Source organism: Cucurbita pepo, chromosome 3, assembly GCF_057944985.1.
Source record: "Cucurbita pepo subsp. pepo isolate OVF chromosome 3, ASM5794498v1, whole genome shotgun sequence".
Classification (NCBI taxonomy): Eukaryota; Viridiplantae; Streptophyta; class Magnoliopsida; order Cucurbitales; family Cucurbitaceae; genus Cucurbita; species Cucurbita pepo.
Window position 1 is genome coordinate 15554641 of NC_141800.1, and position 15502 is coordinate 15570142.

The following is a 15502-nucleotide window of genomic DNA, read 5'->3' on the forward strand; positions in this document are numbered from 1 at the left end:
GGAAAGCCAAAAACTTAAAGCGGTACACGTCAGCATCCTACGTGTTTCCACGTGTACTATCTACCAGCCATACAATCCACGCTATAATCATCCAACGGCGGGGGTTAATGCAGAGCTTGCGCGGTAACGGAAAAAGCTCGTGGTCCACATGCGTCGCCACGAGGTCCTCCATCTTTCGAATCAAAAGCCGCCACGTCATCAAAACTAGTTTCAAAATTCGATTCGTCGCTTCTTTTCTAGTTGAAATCTTCAATCCTCCCCAAATCCATGGAGGTCTCCGGCGCCGTTACCCGGCGGCTCTCTAGCCTCTTCCGCTGCGAGATTTCTCAATCCGTTGATGTCGCCAGCGCCGATGCACGGCGGGCTCCCTGTAGCCTGTCCGTTTCCGGGGGCTCTGTTAGTACTGGAACTCGCGTTATTGGCCTCGTCGGTCGTCGGAATATAGATTCTTCTAGGTTTTCTGATAATGGTCATTTGCGATATTATGTTGGACCGAATTGCCAGGGGAGGAGATTGAAGAAGGAGAAGGAAGCGGTGAAGAAGAAATTGAAATTGTTGAAAGGATTGTCCGGTTCTTCATCTACGGATCATGAATCTGGCTTAGTGTTTCGATTTGATGATTGCTTGATCGGAGACTTTCAAGCGGATCGCTTCTCTGTAAGTTGAACAATTCTGTAAAATCGCTTCAAGCATTTTTAGAATCTCTTGACCTAAATCCGGTTTGATCGCGCTACTTGATCTGCACCAGCTGAAAATACTTGCGATTTCTTTGCTTATACTTGCGATCCAAATCTCTTGTTTCTGCTCGATCGCACTAGAACTCAATTTTCATGAATGATTTCTTGTTGTATTTGTTTTGGCTGAATAGATTGGTTGATAACATCCATTGATCGCCTTGTTGTTCCCTTAATTGCAGATCGAGGAAACAAGAGAGGCATTGGTAAAACAGCTTCAACAACTAAAATCTGAGGAAAAGGACCAGAAAAGAAGGAGAAAGTTAGAGAAGGCCAAGCTGAAACCAACTCGATCAAAAACAATTCACGAGTCATCATCATCTTCATCCTCTGAATCCAGTGACAACGAAGGCTATATGACCAACACAAGCTACCAAATAAGGAAGGCACTTTCACAGCCATTCCCAGATCAATGGAAGACAAATGGCATTAAAGAATCAACACTGCCTCCTCCTTTGCAATCCCAACTGCTCAATTCCGACACTAAAAACATAGGCGTCACACGATCGGTATCTGTAGGGAGGATTGAAGTGTGTATGGGAAACAAGTGCAAGAAGGCAGGGGCAGCAGCATTGATGGAGGAATTTGAGAGGGTGATGGGAGCTGATGGTGCTGTTTGTGGGTGTAAATGCATGGGGAAATGCAGAGATGGACCAAATGTGAGAGTTTCTGGTGCGTTGGCCGGACAAAGCTGCTCTGCAAATCCTCTGTGCATTGGAGTTGGAGTGGAGGATGTTGGTAGAATTGTAGCTGATCATCTTGGACAACAAGGGGTGCTGAAACAATCAAGGTAACACCTGCAACTGATGATACTCATCGGAGAAGCTAAATGATCTTCCCTTTTTGAGTTATACTGAGTTGGGTTGGGATAACCAACTTTTTGGACCCAAACCAACTATTAAAATTTCAAATTTGTCCATCCAATCCATGGATTGGAAGGAAGCTATACGGTGAATCGTCAGCAGAATTTGTGAGTTCGGTTGATTCGGGTATTCAGGTTATTAGTTTACACTCTTGTTAAAAAATATTGAATTTGCACTATTTCAATACTAATTACTTATCTTCTCGATGTCAATTACATATTCGATGTCAATTACGGACGGGAGATCTCGTATAAATACTCTTTTACATACCAACTATATCTTTAATAATTCCGTGATTCAATAGAACATGTGACAATTTTGCATGATTTTTTTTTTGTATATGGAAACATGGAAACTTTCATATCAAATGGTAGAAGCTCGTTCATGTTATAGTCCATCTTAGTTGATTTAACGAGAAATACATGCTTTAGTAGTTATACCTTTAACTTTATAATAAATGAAATAGTTAGGAAACTTAACGGGTTCAAATTCTCGTTAGATACCTGTTCATAACACGCTCACGTTAGATACCTGTTCATAACACGCTCACGTTAGATACCTGTTCATAACACGCTCACGTTAGATACCTGTTCATAACACGCTCACGTTAGATACCTGTTCATAACACGCTCACGTTAGATACCTGTTCATAACTAGCTCATGCTAGTCTAAGTATTGCTCGATTTTAGGCAGCTATCGGTTAATTACAATATTGCTTGATTTGAGGCCGCTATATGTTAATTACAAATTAAATGTAAATATATTTCAACAATTATCTTATAAAAACTCATTAAAATTCTTAATCATTAAAATTAAATAAATAAATATAGGGTGGAAAATTAATAATTTAGGAGAAAATGAACGAAGACGTTGATGTGCAGATTGAGTTCAAAATTCAAACAAAGAGACCCAAATCGCCAGGTGACTTCTTCTTCTTCCTCGTCTTCACAGCCCGGATTTTGTCGCCGGCTCCGATTCTAGGGTTTCTGTCCCGGTGAATGCTGCTGCTGTTGCTGTTCCTTCGATGAATCGGCCGCACTGCAACCATCTTCAATCCAACTCCATTTCTAACTGCCACGAATGCGGGATTTCTCAGTCCGTAAGCTGGATCCTCCACAATGTCCGTTTCAAAGCCTCCTTCCGTCGTCTCTGCACCAATTGCGTCCTTAAGAACAATCTTTCCCGTTTCTGTCCTCTTTGCTTCGATATTTACGACGATTCGACTCCGCCGTCGTCTCATCAGCGAGTTATGTGCTTCAGATGCCCTTCAATATCTCATGTCTCTTGCGCTTCCTTTCGTTTTTCCTCTACGTTCCTCTGCCCTATCTGCTCCGATCCTTGTTTTGCCTTCTTCGACGGTTTCGACTCCGGCGGCCTTCGCCAATCGGAGCCTGCCGTTGCCGTTTTGGCCGGTAGAGATGGTAAATCGGCGAAGGCGATTGTCGCTGCGGCTCGTGTCGCCGCTCAATCCATGCGAAGAGCGGCGGCTGACGCTAGGGCTGTAGCGGAGATGAAGATCAGAAATGCTGTGTTCGCTAAGAAGCAGGCTACTCTCGCCTTGGAACGGCTTGCTTATCTTGTACTTCAGGAGAAAGACAGAAATGGATATGCTAAAACTAATGGAAATGCTGCTGCTGGTGCGGTGGAAGAAGAAGAAGAAACCGAGCTACAAGGTGAAGTGGTAACAGCCATTCTTGAGCGTATGAAGGCGAATCAGACTCAGTTTTGACGAAGGTAGCTGATTAAGGAAACAAACTGTAGAGTAATCTTCTTCAACTCGCATTCAATCGAGTACCTCCAAGATTCAGTTGAATCAGGGCGCAGAGGTACTATTTACTCATCCATGGAAGCTTGTGGATCGATGCAGTGACGATTTTTCTATATTCATAGATGCAAGAACAAATCAGTAAAAGGAAGTGTGAATGGATTTCCATGTACATTTCAAAATTTCAATATTATTTGATTGTTCTTGTTCTGCTTTATCGATTCAATTCTTCATTTTATCACTTCTATTTGCTCTATATATAGTTCTCAGCTTCTTCTTCATGCAGCTCTCTCTTCTATCGGCCATTTTGATCAGAATCTCATAGCTTTTGAGGTGTGGAAGCCATTGTTGCCGCCTTCAAGCTACAAGAATCGCCACTGCGGAGCCACGGTCAACATTTGATATTCAAATACCAGTGGCGGTGGAACGGTGGCCATATCACGACGCCGGCGGCGATAGATAGTGCTGATTTCAACTAACAAAGTCTGATTCTGCGGTGAATTTTCTGAGATACCATCATTTCGTTTCGTTTGATTCAGATTATAGACCGAGTCTGCTCGATTCAACTCGCTTCCAGTTAACCGAGTTGACTCACTGAATTTCCCCGTCCATAAATTATTTTTCTGAGTTCGAAAAAAAAAAACCTCTTCTTTTTCCTTACAACTAGTAAAGAACGTTACTTTTGAGAATAATATCTATAATTAATTAATGGGGTTTCGGGTTTCCCCCTTTTATTTCCTTCCCACGAAAAAAAAAAAAGGGAAATGTTCTTAATTAGCGATCTGGAACCCTAGAGACCAGAACGAGTCGAGTTCAACCCATCTCACCCAGACATTCCACTCGCGACTCACGATTCCACCAGCGATCCCACCAGCCCTTCGTCAAGCTCCTCTCTCTCTCCCCCTCGGCACCCTCTTTTCTTTGTCTTTAAACCTGGAATCAACCTTTTTGATTCTCAGAAAGTAATCAAAGATTATGGATGCCGTTAAATTCAGAATGCCGGTGAAACCGCCAGAAAGATTCTGAAAGGGGTCGGAATTTCTTCACATTCAAGGTATTGAAGATTGTATGGTTCCTGTTTATCGTTGCAATTTATAAGTTAGTTTCATATGATTGTTTTCAGTTTTTGTTCCTGTTTAAATTGTGTGTTTTCTGTGTATCACCTGTTCGATGAAATTCCAAACTGTTATGAAGGATTCTGACTTGTTTTCAGCTTTTCTTTCTTTATTTTGGTGAACTATAGTCTGTTTTCTTATAGCATAACCATTTAATGTGATGCTTGGTATGGTCAAATCGATTAATATTCTATTTATCTTAGGGTTAGCTGTGTTTACCGGACCTCTAAGTTCATACTTTTTGTTTATGAAGATTGCTTGCTTCTCTATTCACAGTTTTGATTTTCATATTTCTTTGTTTAGATAAGAAAATCCCAATATATAGGATGTCATTGTTGTTTTATAATAGGTTTTCATAGTCAACATGAAAAGGAATCAATGTAGAATGTCTAATGGTGTCACCATAAATTCTCTTGACTGTAAATTTTAGGCACCTTTTGATCGATCACATCGTTAGCTGGAGTTTTCAGAATATGTGCTGACCGATCTCTTGCAGACGCGCATTAGACTTCTGCTCGGTTAGATTGGTCGAGGAGATTAGTTGCATTTACCTTAGTGTTTTACCAATGATGGCCCCTATTCGCACGTGTGGATTTGTTGATCCAGGTTGGGAGCATGGAGTTGCTCAAGATGAAAAGAAAAAGAAGGTTAAATGTAATTATTGCGGGAAAATAGTTAGTGGTGGCATATATAGGTTGAAGCAACATTTAGCTCGAGTCTCGGGGGAAGTTACGTATTGTGACAAGGCTCCAGAGGAAGTATATTTGAGAATGAGAGAAAACCTGGAAGGTTGTCGTTCCAATAAGAAACCAAGACAGTCGGAAGATGATGAACAATCATATTTGAACTTCCATTCCAATGATGATGAAGATGGTGGTTTACATGTGGCTTATAGAAATAGAGGAAGGCAATTGATGGTAAGCAGAAACGTCGGTTCTAACATGACTCCTCTAAGGTCATTAAGATATGTTGACCCTGGATGGGAACACGGTGTGGCTCAGGACGAAAGGAAGAAGAAGGTTAAGTGCAACTACTGTGAAAAGATAGTTAGTGGAGGTATTAATAGGTTTAAGCAACATCTAGCCAGAATTCCTGGAGAGGTAGCCCCGTGTAAACACGCTCCTGAGGAAGTGTATCTTAAGATCAAAGAGAATATGAAATGGCATCGTACTGGCAGGAGAAATGGACAAACCGATGCCAACGAGTTATCGGCTTATTTTATGCAATCAGATAATGAAGAAGAGGAAGACGAGAAAGAGGAATCCTTGCATCATATTAGCAAGGAAAGATTGATCGATGGTGACAAAAGGTCGAGCAAAGATTTGAGAAGTACCTTTAGGGGAATGTCCCCTGGTGGTGGATCTGAACCGTCGGTTAAAAGATCGAGGTTAGATTCTGTTTTTCTGAAAACCACGAAAAGACCAACCGAACAGTTGCACAAACAAGCATTAGTAAAAAGAGGAGCCAATAGGAGGTCACGCAAAGAAGTAATGTCTGCAATTTGCAAATTCTTTTGCTATGCAGGAATTCCTTTCCAGTCTGCAAATTCTGTTTACTTTCATAAGATGTTGGAGACAGTCGGTCAATATGGATCAGGCTTGGTTGGCCCCTCGTGTCAATTGATATCTGGTCGGTTATTACAGGACGAAGTGGCAACCATTAAGACTTACCTGGTTGAGTTGAAGGCCTCCTGGGCAATTACTGGCTGTTCTATACTGGTGGACAGTCGGAAGGATTCAGATGGTCGAACGTCTATAAACTTTTTGGTTTCTTGTCCCCGTGGTGTTTACTTTGTCTCATCAGTCAATGCCACTGAAGTAGCAGATGACCCTTCAAACTTGTTTAGGGTGCTTGATGCAGTGGTAGATGAAATTGGGGAGGAAAATGTGGTGCAGGTAGTTTCTGCAATCAGCTCGTAGTTCTATTCTTTATTGCCAGTGTCCTTGCTGATAATTGTTTGTTTTTCTCCATTATTTCTTTAGGTAATCACTGAGAATACTCCTAATTATAAAGCTGCTAGTAAAATGCTCGAGGAGAAGAGAAGAAATTTATTCTGGACGCCATGTGCGACCTATTGTATTGATCACATGCTTGAAGATTTTTTGAAATTGAGATCCGTGGAAGATTGCATGGAAAAGTGCCAAAAAATTACCAAGTTTATTTACAATCGGAACTGGTTGTTAAATTTCATGAAGAACGAGTTCACCCAAGGGTTGGAACTTCTTAGACCTGCAGTTACTCGGAACGCCTCGAACTTTGCTACTTTGCAGTGCTTGCTGGACCACAGAGCTAGTTTACGGAGAATGTTCGTCTCCAATGAGTGGACTTCTTGCAGGTTTTCTAAATCTGGTGAGGGACAAGAAGTAGAGATGATTGTATTAAATACTTCATTTTGGAAGAAGGTTCAATATGTTTGTAAATCTGTGGAACCAGTATTGCAAGTTCTTCAAAAATCCGATTCGGTTCAAAGCTTGTCGATGTCATCTATATATAATGACATGTACAGAGCCAAGTTCGCTATACAATCCATTCATGGCGACGATGCCAGGAAATATGGACCATTCTGGAATGTGATAGATAGCAACTGGAATTCTTTATTTTGCCACCCTTTACATATGGCTGCTTTTTTCTTAAACCCATCATACAGATATCGTCCTGATTTCGTGGCGGTATGAAAATAACTACTTCTTGGGTGTTCCAAAATCATGACAATCTCTTTTCTCAGCTACATTTCCTTTGTTCGTGCAGCATTCGGAGGTGGTTCGTGGACTTAATGAATGCATAGTTCGGCTCGAGTCTGACAGTTCCAGAAGGATTTCTGCATCTATGCAGGTAATGGATGGGTTATTTTACGAGCCTGTCGATTGTCCTGATTTTGTGTAATCTTCACTACTTCGATATTGGCTGTCCCCAGATTTCGGACTATAATTCAGCAAAATCTGATTTTGGAACTGAGCTGGCTATCAGTACAAGAACAGAGCTTGATCCAGGTGATTGCTGCATTATCCTTCAGTATTAAATATAAGCAAAGTAATAGAAAACTCCGTTTTTGTTGATAGTTGAATCGTAGTTATCAGTTTCATTTTTGCTTGAATAGCTGCATGGTGGCAACAACATGGAATTAGTTGTTTAGAACTGCAACAAATAGCTGTTCGCATACTGAGTCAAACATGTTCATCTTTGTGTTGTGAACACTACTGGTCCCCTTTCAAGAATGAACGCAGTCAAAAGAACAATGCTTTGTCTCAGAGAAAAATGGCTGATTTGTTGTATGTTCACTACAACCTTCGGCTTCGAGAACGCCAACTAAGAAAGCGATCTAGTGACTCTGTTTCTCTTGATGATATTCTTATGGAACATTTGTTGGATGATTGGATTGTGGAACCTCAGAAACAAGGCATGCAAGAAGATGAGGTATGTAGTCCCACCATCTTTACCTGCATAGAGATTCCATTATATGCAAATGAGCTGCAATCCATAGACTTCATATAGTGGAAGGCATGCCTTATGTCTTCCAAGTGTCACATTTTTTTGTTTTTTGCCTTTTGGTTGTAGGGGAAAAAACCACACTTTCATGAAGAGAAATGGAAGAATATACTAGGTTATTAGAAAAAAAACTAGTCCCAACAAAAAAATTGAGTCCCTAACTACCGAGGTGAGATCTCACAATCCACTCCCTTTCGGGGCCAGCATTCTCGCTGGCACTTGTTCCCTTCTCCAATCGATGTGGGACCCCCAATCCACCCCCCTTCGGGTCCTAGCGTCCTTGCTAGCACACTACCTCATGTCCACCCTCCCTCGGGGCTCAACCTCCTCGCTGACACATTGTTCGGTGTTTGGCTCTGATACCATTTGTAATGGTCCAAGTCCATCGCTAGCAGATATTGTCCTCTTTGGGCTTTCCCTTCATCAAGGTTTTTAAAACGCGTCTGCTAGGGAGATGTTTCCACACCCTTATAAAGAATGTTTTGTTCTCCTCCCCTACCGATGTGAGATTTCACAATCCACCCCCTTTTGGGGCCCAGCATCCTCGCTGGCACTTGTTCCCTTCTCCAATCATTGGCACTTGTTCCCTTGCTGGCACACCGCCTCGTGTCCACCCCGTTCGGGGCTCAGCCTCCTCGCTGGCACATCACCCGGTGTTTAGCTCTGCTGTCATTTGCAACAGTCCAAGCCCACCGCTAGCGGATATTGTCCTCTTTGGGCTTTCCCTTTTGGGCTTTCCTTCATCAAGGTTTTTAAAACGCGTCTGGTAGGGAGAGGTTTCCACACCCTTATGAAGAATGTTTCGTTCTCCTCTCCAACCGATGTGGGATCTCACAGCCAATTTTAGGAGACACCATGGATTTTAAGAAATGAAATTTTCTATGCGGGGTTAAACCCAAACGTTATAGCCTTATAGGATATCTCCAAATATCTAATGCCTATACCACCAGATTACCCATCAGGCTCGAGTGTTCAATTCGAAAACGTTAATCTGAAATCCTTGACAGATTAAGCTCTTGGATTTGTGATTCAACACATGAAAAGAGAAATATGTGAAAGATGTTCTTGAGTGAGTTTCACTGTTTTAAATAATCGTCCTTTTAATATGTGTCCTCTGGCATCCTTCTGGAGTTGAAAACCCTTATGTATTTCAGGAAATCCTTTGTCCTGGAATGGAGACACTAGATGCATATGAGAATGATTTGATTGACTATGAGGACGGGACTACAGAGGCGGCGAGGAAGGGCTGTCTTCAACTGGTTTGTTTGACTAATGTCGAACCATTGGATGTCAACCCTGCCAATGGAGGCGCTTCCACCGACAATGATGCCGATGTTAAGTTCTACGACGATGAGCTAAGTGACTAAACTTGACACTAATGAGTTGAGCTCACCAGCCATTGTCTGGTTACCTGATTTATGACTTCATATTTATGTTTTTGATCTCTATAACCCAAGTCAGCTTTAATCCAGGTGCATCTGTAATTACACGAAGTTTTACTCTTATTCAAATCCAAATCCAAACGGTAAATTGTTCGAAGTTAGTTATCAGTTCTTAAGTTCCTCGTGTTTTGAGTGTATATATTTCTTAGCAGCAAGTTGTTTTTGCTTCATGAGGATCGTCTCGATTTTCGTAGTAAATGTGGTCTGTAATCCATAGCTTGTGATATGAAGTTCCAATCCTTCGAATACATGGCCTCGGGTATAACGACCCAGACCCACCGCTAGTAGATATTGTCTTCTTTAGCCTTTCTCTTTCGGCCTTCCCTTCAAGGCTTTAAAACGTATCTACTAGGGGAAGGTTTCCACACCATTATAGATAGTGTTTTGTTCTCCTCCCCAACCAATGTAAGTTTGTTCTCCTCCCCAACCAATGTAAGTAGATATTTGCATTAACTCTGAAAATCCTTGGGACTAGAATGAAGCACTCAATGCATATGAGAATGGTTTGATAAACTCTGAAGACAGGACTTCAGAGGGATGAAAGTGCTGTCTTTTAACTGGTTGATTTGATTTATTGAGAAACATTGGATGATAATCCCGCTAATCGGGTGCTCCCACGGTCAATCATGTCGAGTCAAACCGATGTTCCATTTGAGGGTAGATAAGCAAAGATAGTTTATGGTCGTGTGCAGACAAAAAGAGTTATAAAAGCTTTTAGTTTTGAGTCGTCATCGAAATGTTGTTAGTTATAGCTAGACAATTGGAGGCACTTTTAAACCATTCACTAGAGTTCTTTCTTTCAGAACAATATTTGTGCATTTAGTGGTCCGGTGCAAAGGAAGAAGGGTCGTGCCCAATCTCAAACAATTCTTCCATGCTACTTTTCGGGAATCAAATAAGTTTTACAACGACAAGTTAGGCGTTAAGCGACCAATACAAGTACGCAACTCAACCCAACACTATAACCTTTATTACTTAGTTATGGCTTGATTTTATGGATAAGTTTGAATAATTTATTGGTTAGATTTAGCATCTCTTTCACTTTTCACTTAAACTTTTATTATTTTAATCTTTAATTTTTTTTTTTCTTGGTTCATGGACAAAATTAAATACTGATTAGAGCATAATTTTTGTATTAATTTAAGTTTAGGCTTTGGTTCCCATTAAAATATGAGATAAGTATTAAGAGGAATCTAATATAATCTATTCTTCTTTTTTCCTCATAAAAAAATAGTTAGAAAGGTTTTATGTACTTCAAAACGACATGACAACAATTAGTTAATTAGTTATTTAATGTTATGTTTTTGCTGACTGTACAAACACCACTTTATTGATTCCAATTTTTTAATCCACGTAGGATCAAGCTTTTTTAACACTTGGAAAGTTATTCTTACAATAAATTATTATGCTTAATTTATTTAATTTTTTATTTATTTATTTGGATTTAATAACATGGGAAAGCTAATCTTTTTAAAAGAAATAAAAACAAAACCATAATGCCTCTATTAAATAGACGCATTGAAAATGACAAAAAAAAAGTGTATTTTTCTTAAAATTAATTTCAAACAACCCCTTTTTTTATAATATATATATATATTTTATTGAAACGATAATATCCATTTAATTTATCTTGATAAGGGTCAACTTGACATCGATGTGCCAACAACTTTATTGTATTCATTAATGATTATTTGGGATCGATTTTTTAAAATTACTATAAAGTACAATGAATTTAAGATAATTTCATATATTTTCTTGTAAATTTTCAGTTATCATTCTTTTATATATATATATATTATTTTAAAAAATTGGGTTTTTTTTTCACAAATTTTTCCATTATTTTCATATATATTTAAAAACATTTAAATTATTAACCAAATTTAAAAAACTATTTTTTTTTTTAGTTTTGATAAACTTATTATTTATATTAAAATTTGATTAAGAATTTAAATGTTTGTTTAATAAACAATTATAAATTTTACAAATAGAAAAAAACAACAGTACTGACATGTTTGGTCTTAAAAAAAAAAAACTAAAAAACAAATTAAACTAAATAAAAAAAAAAAAAAACAGCCCAATAATTTTTAATTAGAGAAAAGAAGTCGTTTTCAACATAACTCATAAAATATGGATTACATCCAAATTTATCAATCACAAGTTGATTAAAGTAATAAAAATAATAATAATACTAACTATTATAAAATCAATTATATACCTAGATTTTATACTATGTTTGGAATTTTTTCTTAAAAAAATGATTTTTTTTCTATAAACATCTAAATAATATTGTTTAGTGTAATGATAATTTATTAACTAAATTTTTTTTCAAAAAAATAGTAAAAAAATTGGACTAATTAAAGAAAAAAAAAAGAATATGTTAAAGAAATGGCTAAGGAATAATAAATGGTATGGTAATGAGAAAATGCATTTTTGCATAAAGCAAAAGGCAGAATATACAAAGGCAAAGGCAACGGTAAAGATAAAGGTAAAAGGAATGCGCTTTTACTAAATTCCAAGTTCTTACAATTGGATCAATTTCAATACCAAATCTTCTTCTTCTTCCTTTTGCTCATGGCAGTGGCTCTTGTGAATCCCCCAGACGAGATAGGTGTAGATATGCGTCTGTTCCTGTAAACAGTTCAATAGCAATGTAGCAGTTATCAGCCCGAGAACGAGCGAGCATATCGACGTTGAGTTCACATGCAGATGCGACATGATGGTTAGAAATCAACTTTTCAAGATATGCTTTCCATCCACTGTAATGGATGGTGTGAGATCCCACATCGGTTGGGAAGGAGAACGAAACATTCTTTATAAGGGTATGGAAACCTCTTCCTAGCAGACGCGTTTTAAAACCTTGAGGGGAAGCCTAGAAGGAAAAGCTCAAAGAAAACAATATTTGTTAACGGTGGGCTTGGGCTGCTATAGATGGAGTCTAGAGGACATATAAAACGCCTCGTCCTCGACTCTACAACTAAGTAGAATGAGAGAATCGGACATGATTTCGGATTCTAGAGATCTAAACATGGAGGAAAGGCTGATCGATGGAGGAACATGAAGCGTTTTAAAACCTTGAGGGGAAGCCTGGAAGGAAAAGCTCAAAGAGAACAATATTTGTTAACGGTGGGCTTAGGCCTGTTATAGATGGAGTGTAGAGGGCTATAAAACGCCTCGTCCTCGACTCTACAACTAAGTAGAATGAGAGAATCAGACATGATTTCGGATTCTAGAGATCTAAACATGGAGGAACATGAAGCATTTCTCTGTGAGCCATGTACAAGAAAGAAACAGCATTTACAGAATTGTGCTTAAAACTACTGAAGTCAACTGTGAAAACTAAAAAAGCAAGAATCTACTTACCATATCCTTCCATGGAGATCACTTGCAGATCCCCGCCAAAATAACGGGCATACAGACGACTTATCGGAAGGCCATAGCCATATCCAGCCATTGTCACCAAGTCTGCTGTTCCCAGATCGGGATGTTCGTCCAGAGGGTTTTTTGCTGTGGTGTAGAGGTAGGTGAAAATTCTGGGAAGCCCGCTTCGAGGTATGCCACCGCCCTCATCAGATACCTATAAGTCAGTCATATACACAGTTATTATGAGACTGCGTAGAGAATGAAGTTTCTTAACTTTGGTGATGCACAAGACCTATACCTTAATAGTGACATCCTCAATTCCATCAGCAACTATAATTTTAACCGGAGGAGAAACTTTATCAGAATCCATAAAACGCTCTTGCACGGCACGTAACGAGTTCTTAACCAACTCAAAGACCATAAGTTGCAAATGTGTTGGAACATAACTGAAAAGGTTAAGAAACAAAAGAACATAGAAACAAAGAACATAACAGAGATCAATGGTCTCAAAATCCAATCCCAGATAGAGCTACATTGGCAAAACATGGAACAATAAGATCTAGAAGCAGGAAACAATACGAGCGAAGTCAAAATGAAGAACTTACGGAAATGTAAAACTTGGATCTCCATAGATTTTGATATTAGGGGCACTGCCATACTCACGCAAACAGATAGCACGAGCATCCTCACTGGCACTCTCCGCGACCTTCACAGGGGACATTTTTGTGTGTATATATCCTACACAGTCAGGAGGGGGATTGGGGTTGTGTAATTCGACATGCTGCCCTGAGTAACAATCAAATTTCACAAACGACGTGTTAAGCCTCCAGAAATCACAAAATACTGGCATGATTTAGATTTTGATATTCCCCTCCAAAGAAAACTTAGATGGGAATTGAAATTCAACCAACCAATGAGCATACGAATCCCAATTCTCGACATGTAGAAGCGATCCAAAAACTGATGAATCTCATGAAGATCTTGATAACCAATACTATCTAGAGCAATGCTCTTCTTCAGCTGTTGAACGCCTAAAGCCATCATCGGAACCACGTTGTTGTGTCTCACCTTAATTGCCTTTATCATTTGTGTAAACTCCTTTTCATCATCTGGGTTCTTTATCTCGGGGAAGGCCCGAAGGTCACGGAAAGAATCCAAATACCAGTCGCGAACCTACGTATAATATACAGAATTCTGCCTTTTCATACACCGTGATACTCAAATAAGAAACTAATGGGCTACTGATTCCACAACTGGTTCAAAAACAGTTCTCCGTTTTCAAAGATTGTGATTATGAAGAACAGAAAAAAGTTCATATACATCGAAATCACTATTCACAAGAATGTGATTCTGAGATGAACAGTAAGTTCATTTTTCTGAAACATACACAAATTTTAGAACAACTTTACAAAACAATTACCAAGAAATGTTTTCCTAGAACAAACCCCAAAACGTTTGAACATTTAATAATGCATGCACTTTTGTAGGAAAAAAATATGTCCCAAATATAGTAGATATAAAATACAACAAAGAATTGAACTTTTAAGAGCAATCTGTAGCAGAGAACAGTTAACCAGCAAAAGAGCTAAGGGAATCTTCCACAACAACGAATAGAGAATAGAATAATTGTATAGAATTCAAACAAACAAACATGAACAGTGATAAAGATGCACATCCTAAATTGGAAACTTCAGACAAACAAGTTAATTGGCAACACAAAAAAGGTGTAAAGAATTTTCAAAAAATGCACAAGAAGTGACGATCAGACGCCAAAATCAGAAGCCAGTGATGAAAAACGAAGAAACAAAAACATTACATGAATCAATTAGCAGATTTCTAATTGGTCGCAGTCAGATAATGTTCATAAATTCAAGAATTCAGAAAGGTGAAGAGAAAGACCTTCAAAACAGCAGGTTTAACAGAGAGGCCATAAGGAAGATTCTCGAGTTCAATAGCTCTTCTAGCAATCCGAATTGGAAGCTCCTTGTGAAGAAACTGAGCAGAAATAAGCAAATTCTTGGGAGTAGGCTTCAAACCAAACTCCATCATGTATCTCAAGCTAACCCCAGTCTGTTTCATGCAACCCCATTTCTGAACCTCGTCGATCAGGCTCTTGGAGAAGGTCTCACAGAGTTTCTTAGCCGCCATGGCTCAAACAGAAGAAAGAACCGGCATGCAAGCCAAAGAAGTCGCAGCAAAAACCAGAGAACAACAACAACAAGACGAATTTGAGCGATTTCTTCAAGCAAACGACCCCTGTTTTTTTGCTTGTTTTGCTACAATTTCCTTGTGTCAAGGCATTAACGAGGCAGTTGCTGTTCTTCCTGTCCCGAGAGAATTTATTGTTAGGGTTGGAATTCGAAACAGATCGCAGTCATGGGCGTCCGAATGAACATATTTGGGGCTCTGATTGTTGGATTTTTCGGACTCCTTCCTCCTCTTCTACAAAAAAATAGAATTATTATTTATTTTTGTTTTTTCTGTCTGAAACTAAACAATTTTAAATAAATTAATATATTAATCATTTAATTAACTTCTAATATAAAAATTATTTTCCTTAAATTCTCCCATTTTACCTTTAATTTTATTATTTAACTTAAAAGAAAATATAACTATTTATGGGGGGAAAAATGTTGAATACGTCAAATTTATATTGTTTTTTTGTATTATTTAAAAAATTAATTAATTTTTTTCCTTTTTAATTAACTCAACCTTGAAAACAACGAAAAATAAATTA

General features: G+C 38.7%; 4 protein-coding genes across 5 annotated transcripts; 3 read left to right on the plus strand and 1 right to left on the minus strand.

Moving 5' to 3' along the window:
* The first annotated feature begins 229 nt into the window (after positions 1-229).
* LOC111790873 (diacylglycerol O-acyltransferase 3) lies at positions 230-1809 on the plus strand. Its single transcript, XM_023671980.2, has 2 exons — positions 230-657; positions 917-1809. The coding sequence occupies exons 1-2, from the start codon at positions 268-270 to the stop codon at positions 1526-1528; spliced, it is 1002 nt and encodes a 333-aa protein (XP_023527748.2). The 5' UTR covers positions 230-267; the 3' UTR covers positions 1529-1809.
* Positions 1810-2417: 608 nt separating this feature from the next.
* Positions 2418-3883, plus strand: LOC111790876 (uncharacterized). 2 transcript variants are annotated; one of them, XM_023671982.2, is made up of 2 exons: positions 2418-3423; positions 3649-3883. In XM_023671982.2, the coding sequence occupies exon 1, from the start codon at positions 2622-2624 to the stop codon at positions 3324-3326; it is 705 nt and encodes a 234-aa protein (XP_023527750.2). In that variant the 5' UTR covers positions 2418-2621; the 3' UTR covers positions 3327-3423; positions 3649-3883. The 2 variants fall into 2 exon arrangements, with proteins under 2 accessions (XP_023527750.2, XP_023527751.2); XM_023671983.2 differs by having other exon boundaries at positions 3678-3883.
* A 1160-nt stretch (positions 3884-5043) lies between these two features.
* LOC111790870 (hAT dimerization domain-containing protein) lies at positions 5044-9521 on the plus strand. The gene is made up of 6 exons (XM_023671977.2): positions 5044-6372; positions 6460-7146; positions 7226-7309; positions 7392-7467; positions 7575-7891; positions 9118-9521. Exons 1-6 carry the CDS (start codon positions 5044-5046, stop codon positions 9328-9330), a joined length of 2706 nt encoding a protein of 901 aa, XP_023527745.2. The 3' UTR covers positions 9331-9521.
* A 2296-nt stretch (positions 9522-11817) lies between these two features.
* PDK (pyruvate dehydrogenase kinase) lies at positions 11818-15211 on the minus strand. Its single transcript, XM_023672804.2, has 6 exons — positions 14665-15211; positions 13677-13938; positions 13371-13551; positions 13064-13211; positions 12766-12979; positions 11818-12033 (listed from the first exon to the last, which is right to left on the minus strand). Exons 1-6 carry the CDS (start codon positions 14911-14913, stop codon positions 11975-11977), a joined length of 1113 nt encoding a protein of 370 aa, XP_023528572.2. The 5' UTR covers positions 14914-15211; the 3' UTR covers positions 11818-11974.
* Positions 15212-15502: the final 291 nt, after the last annotated feature.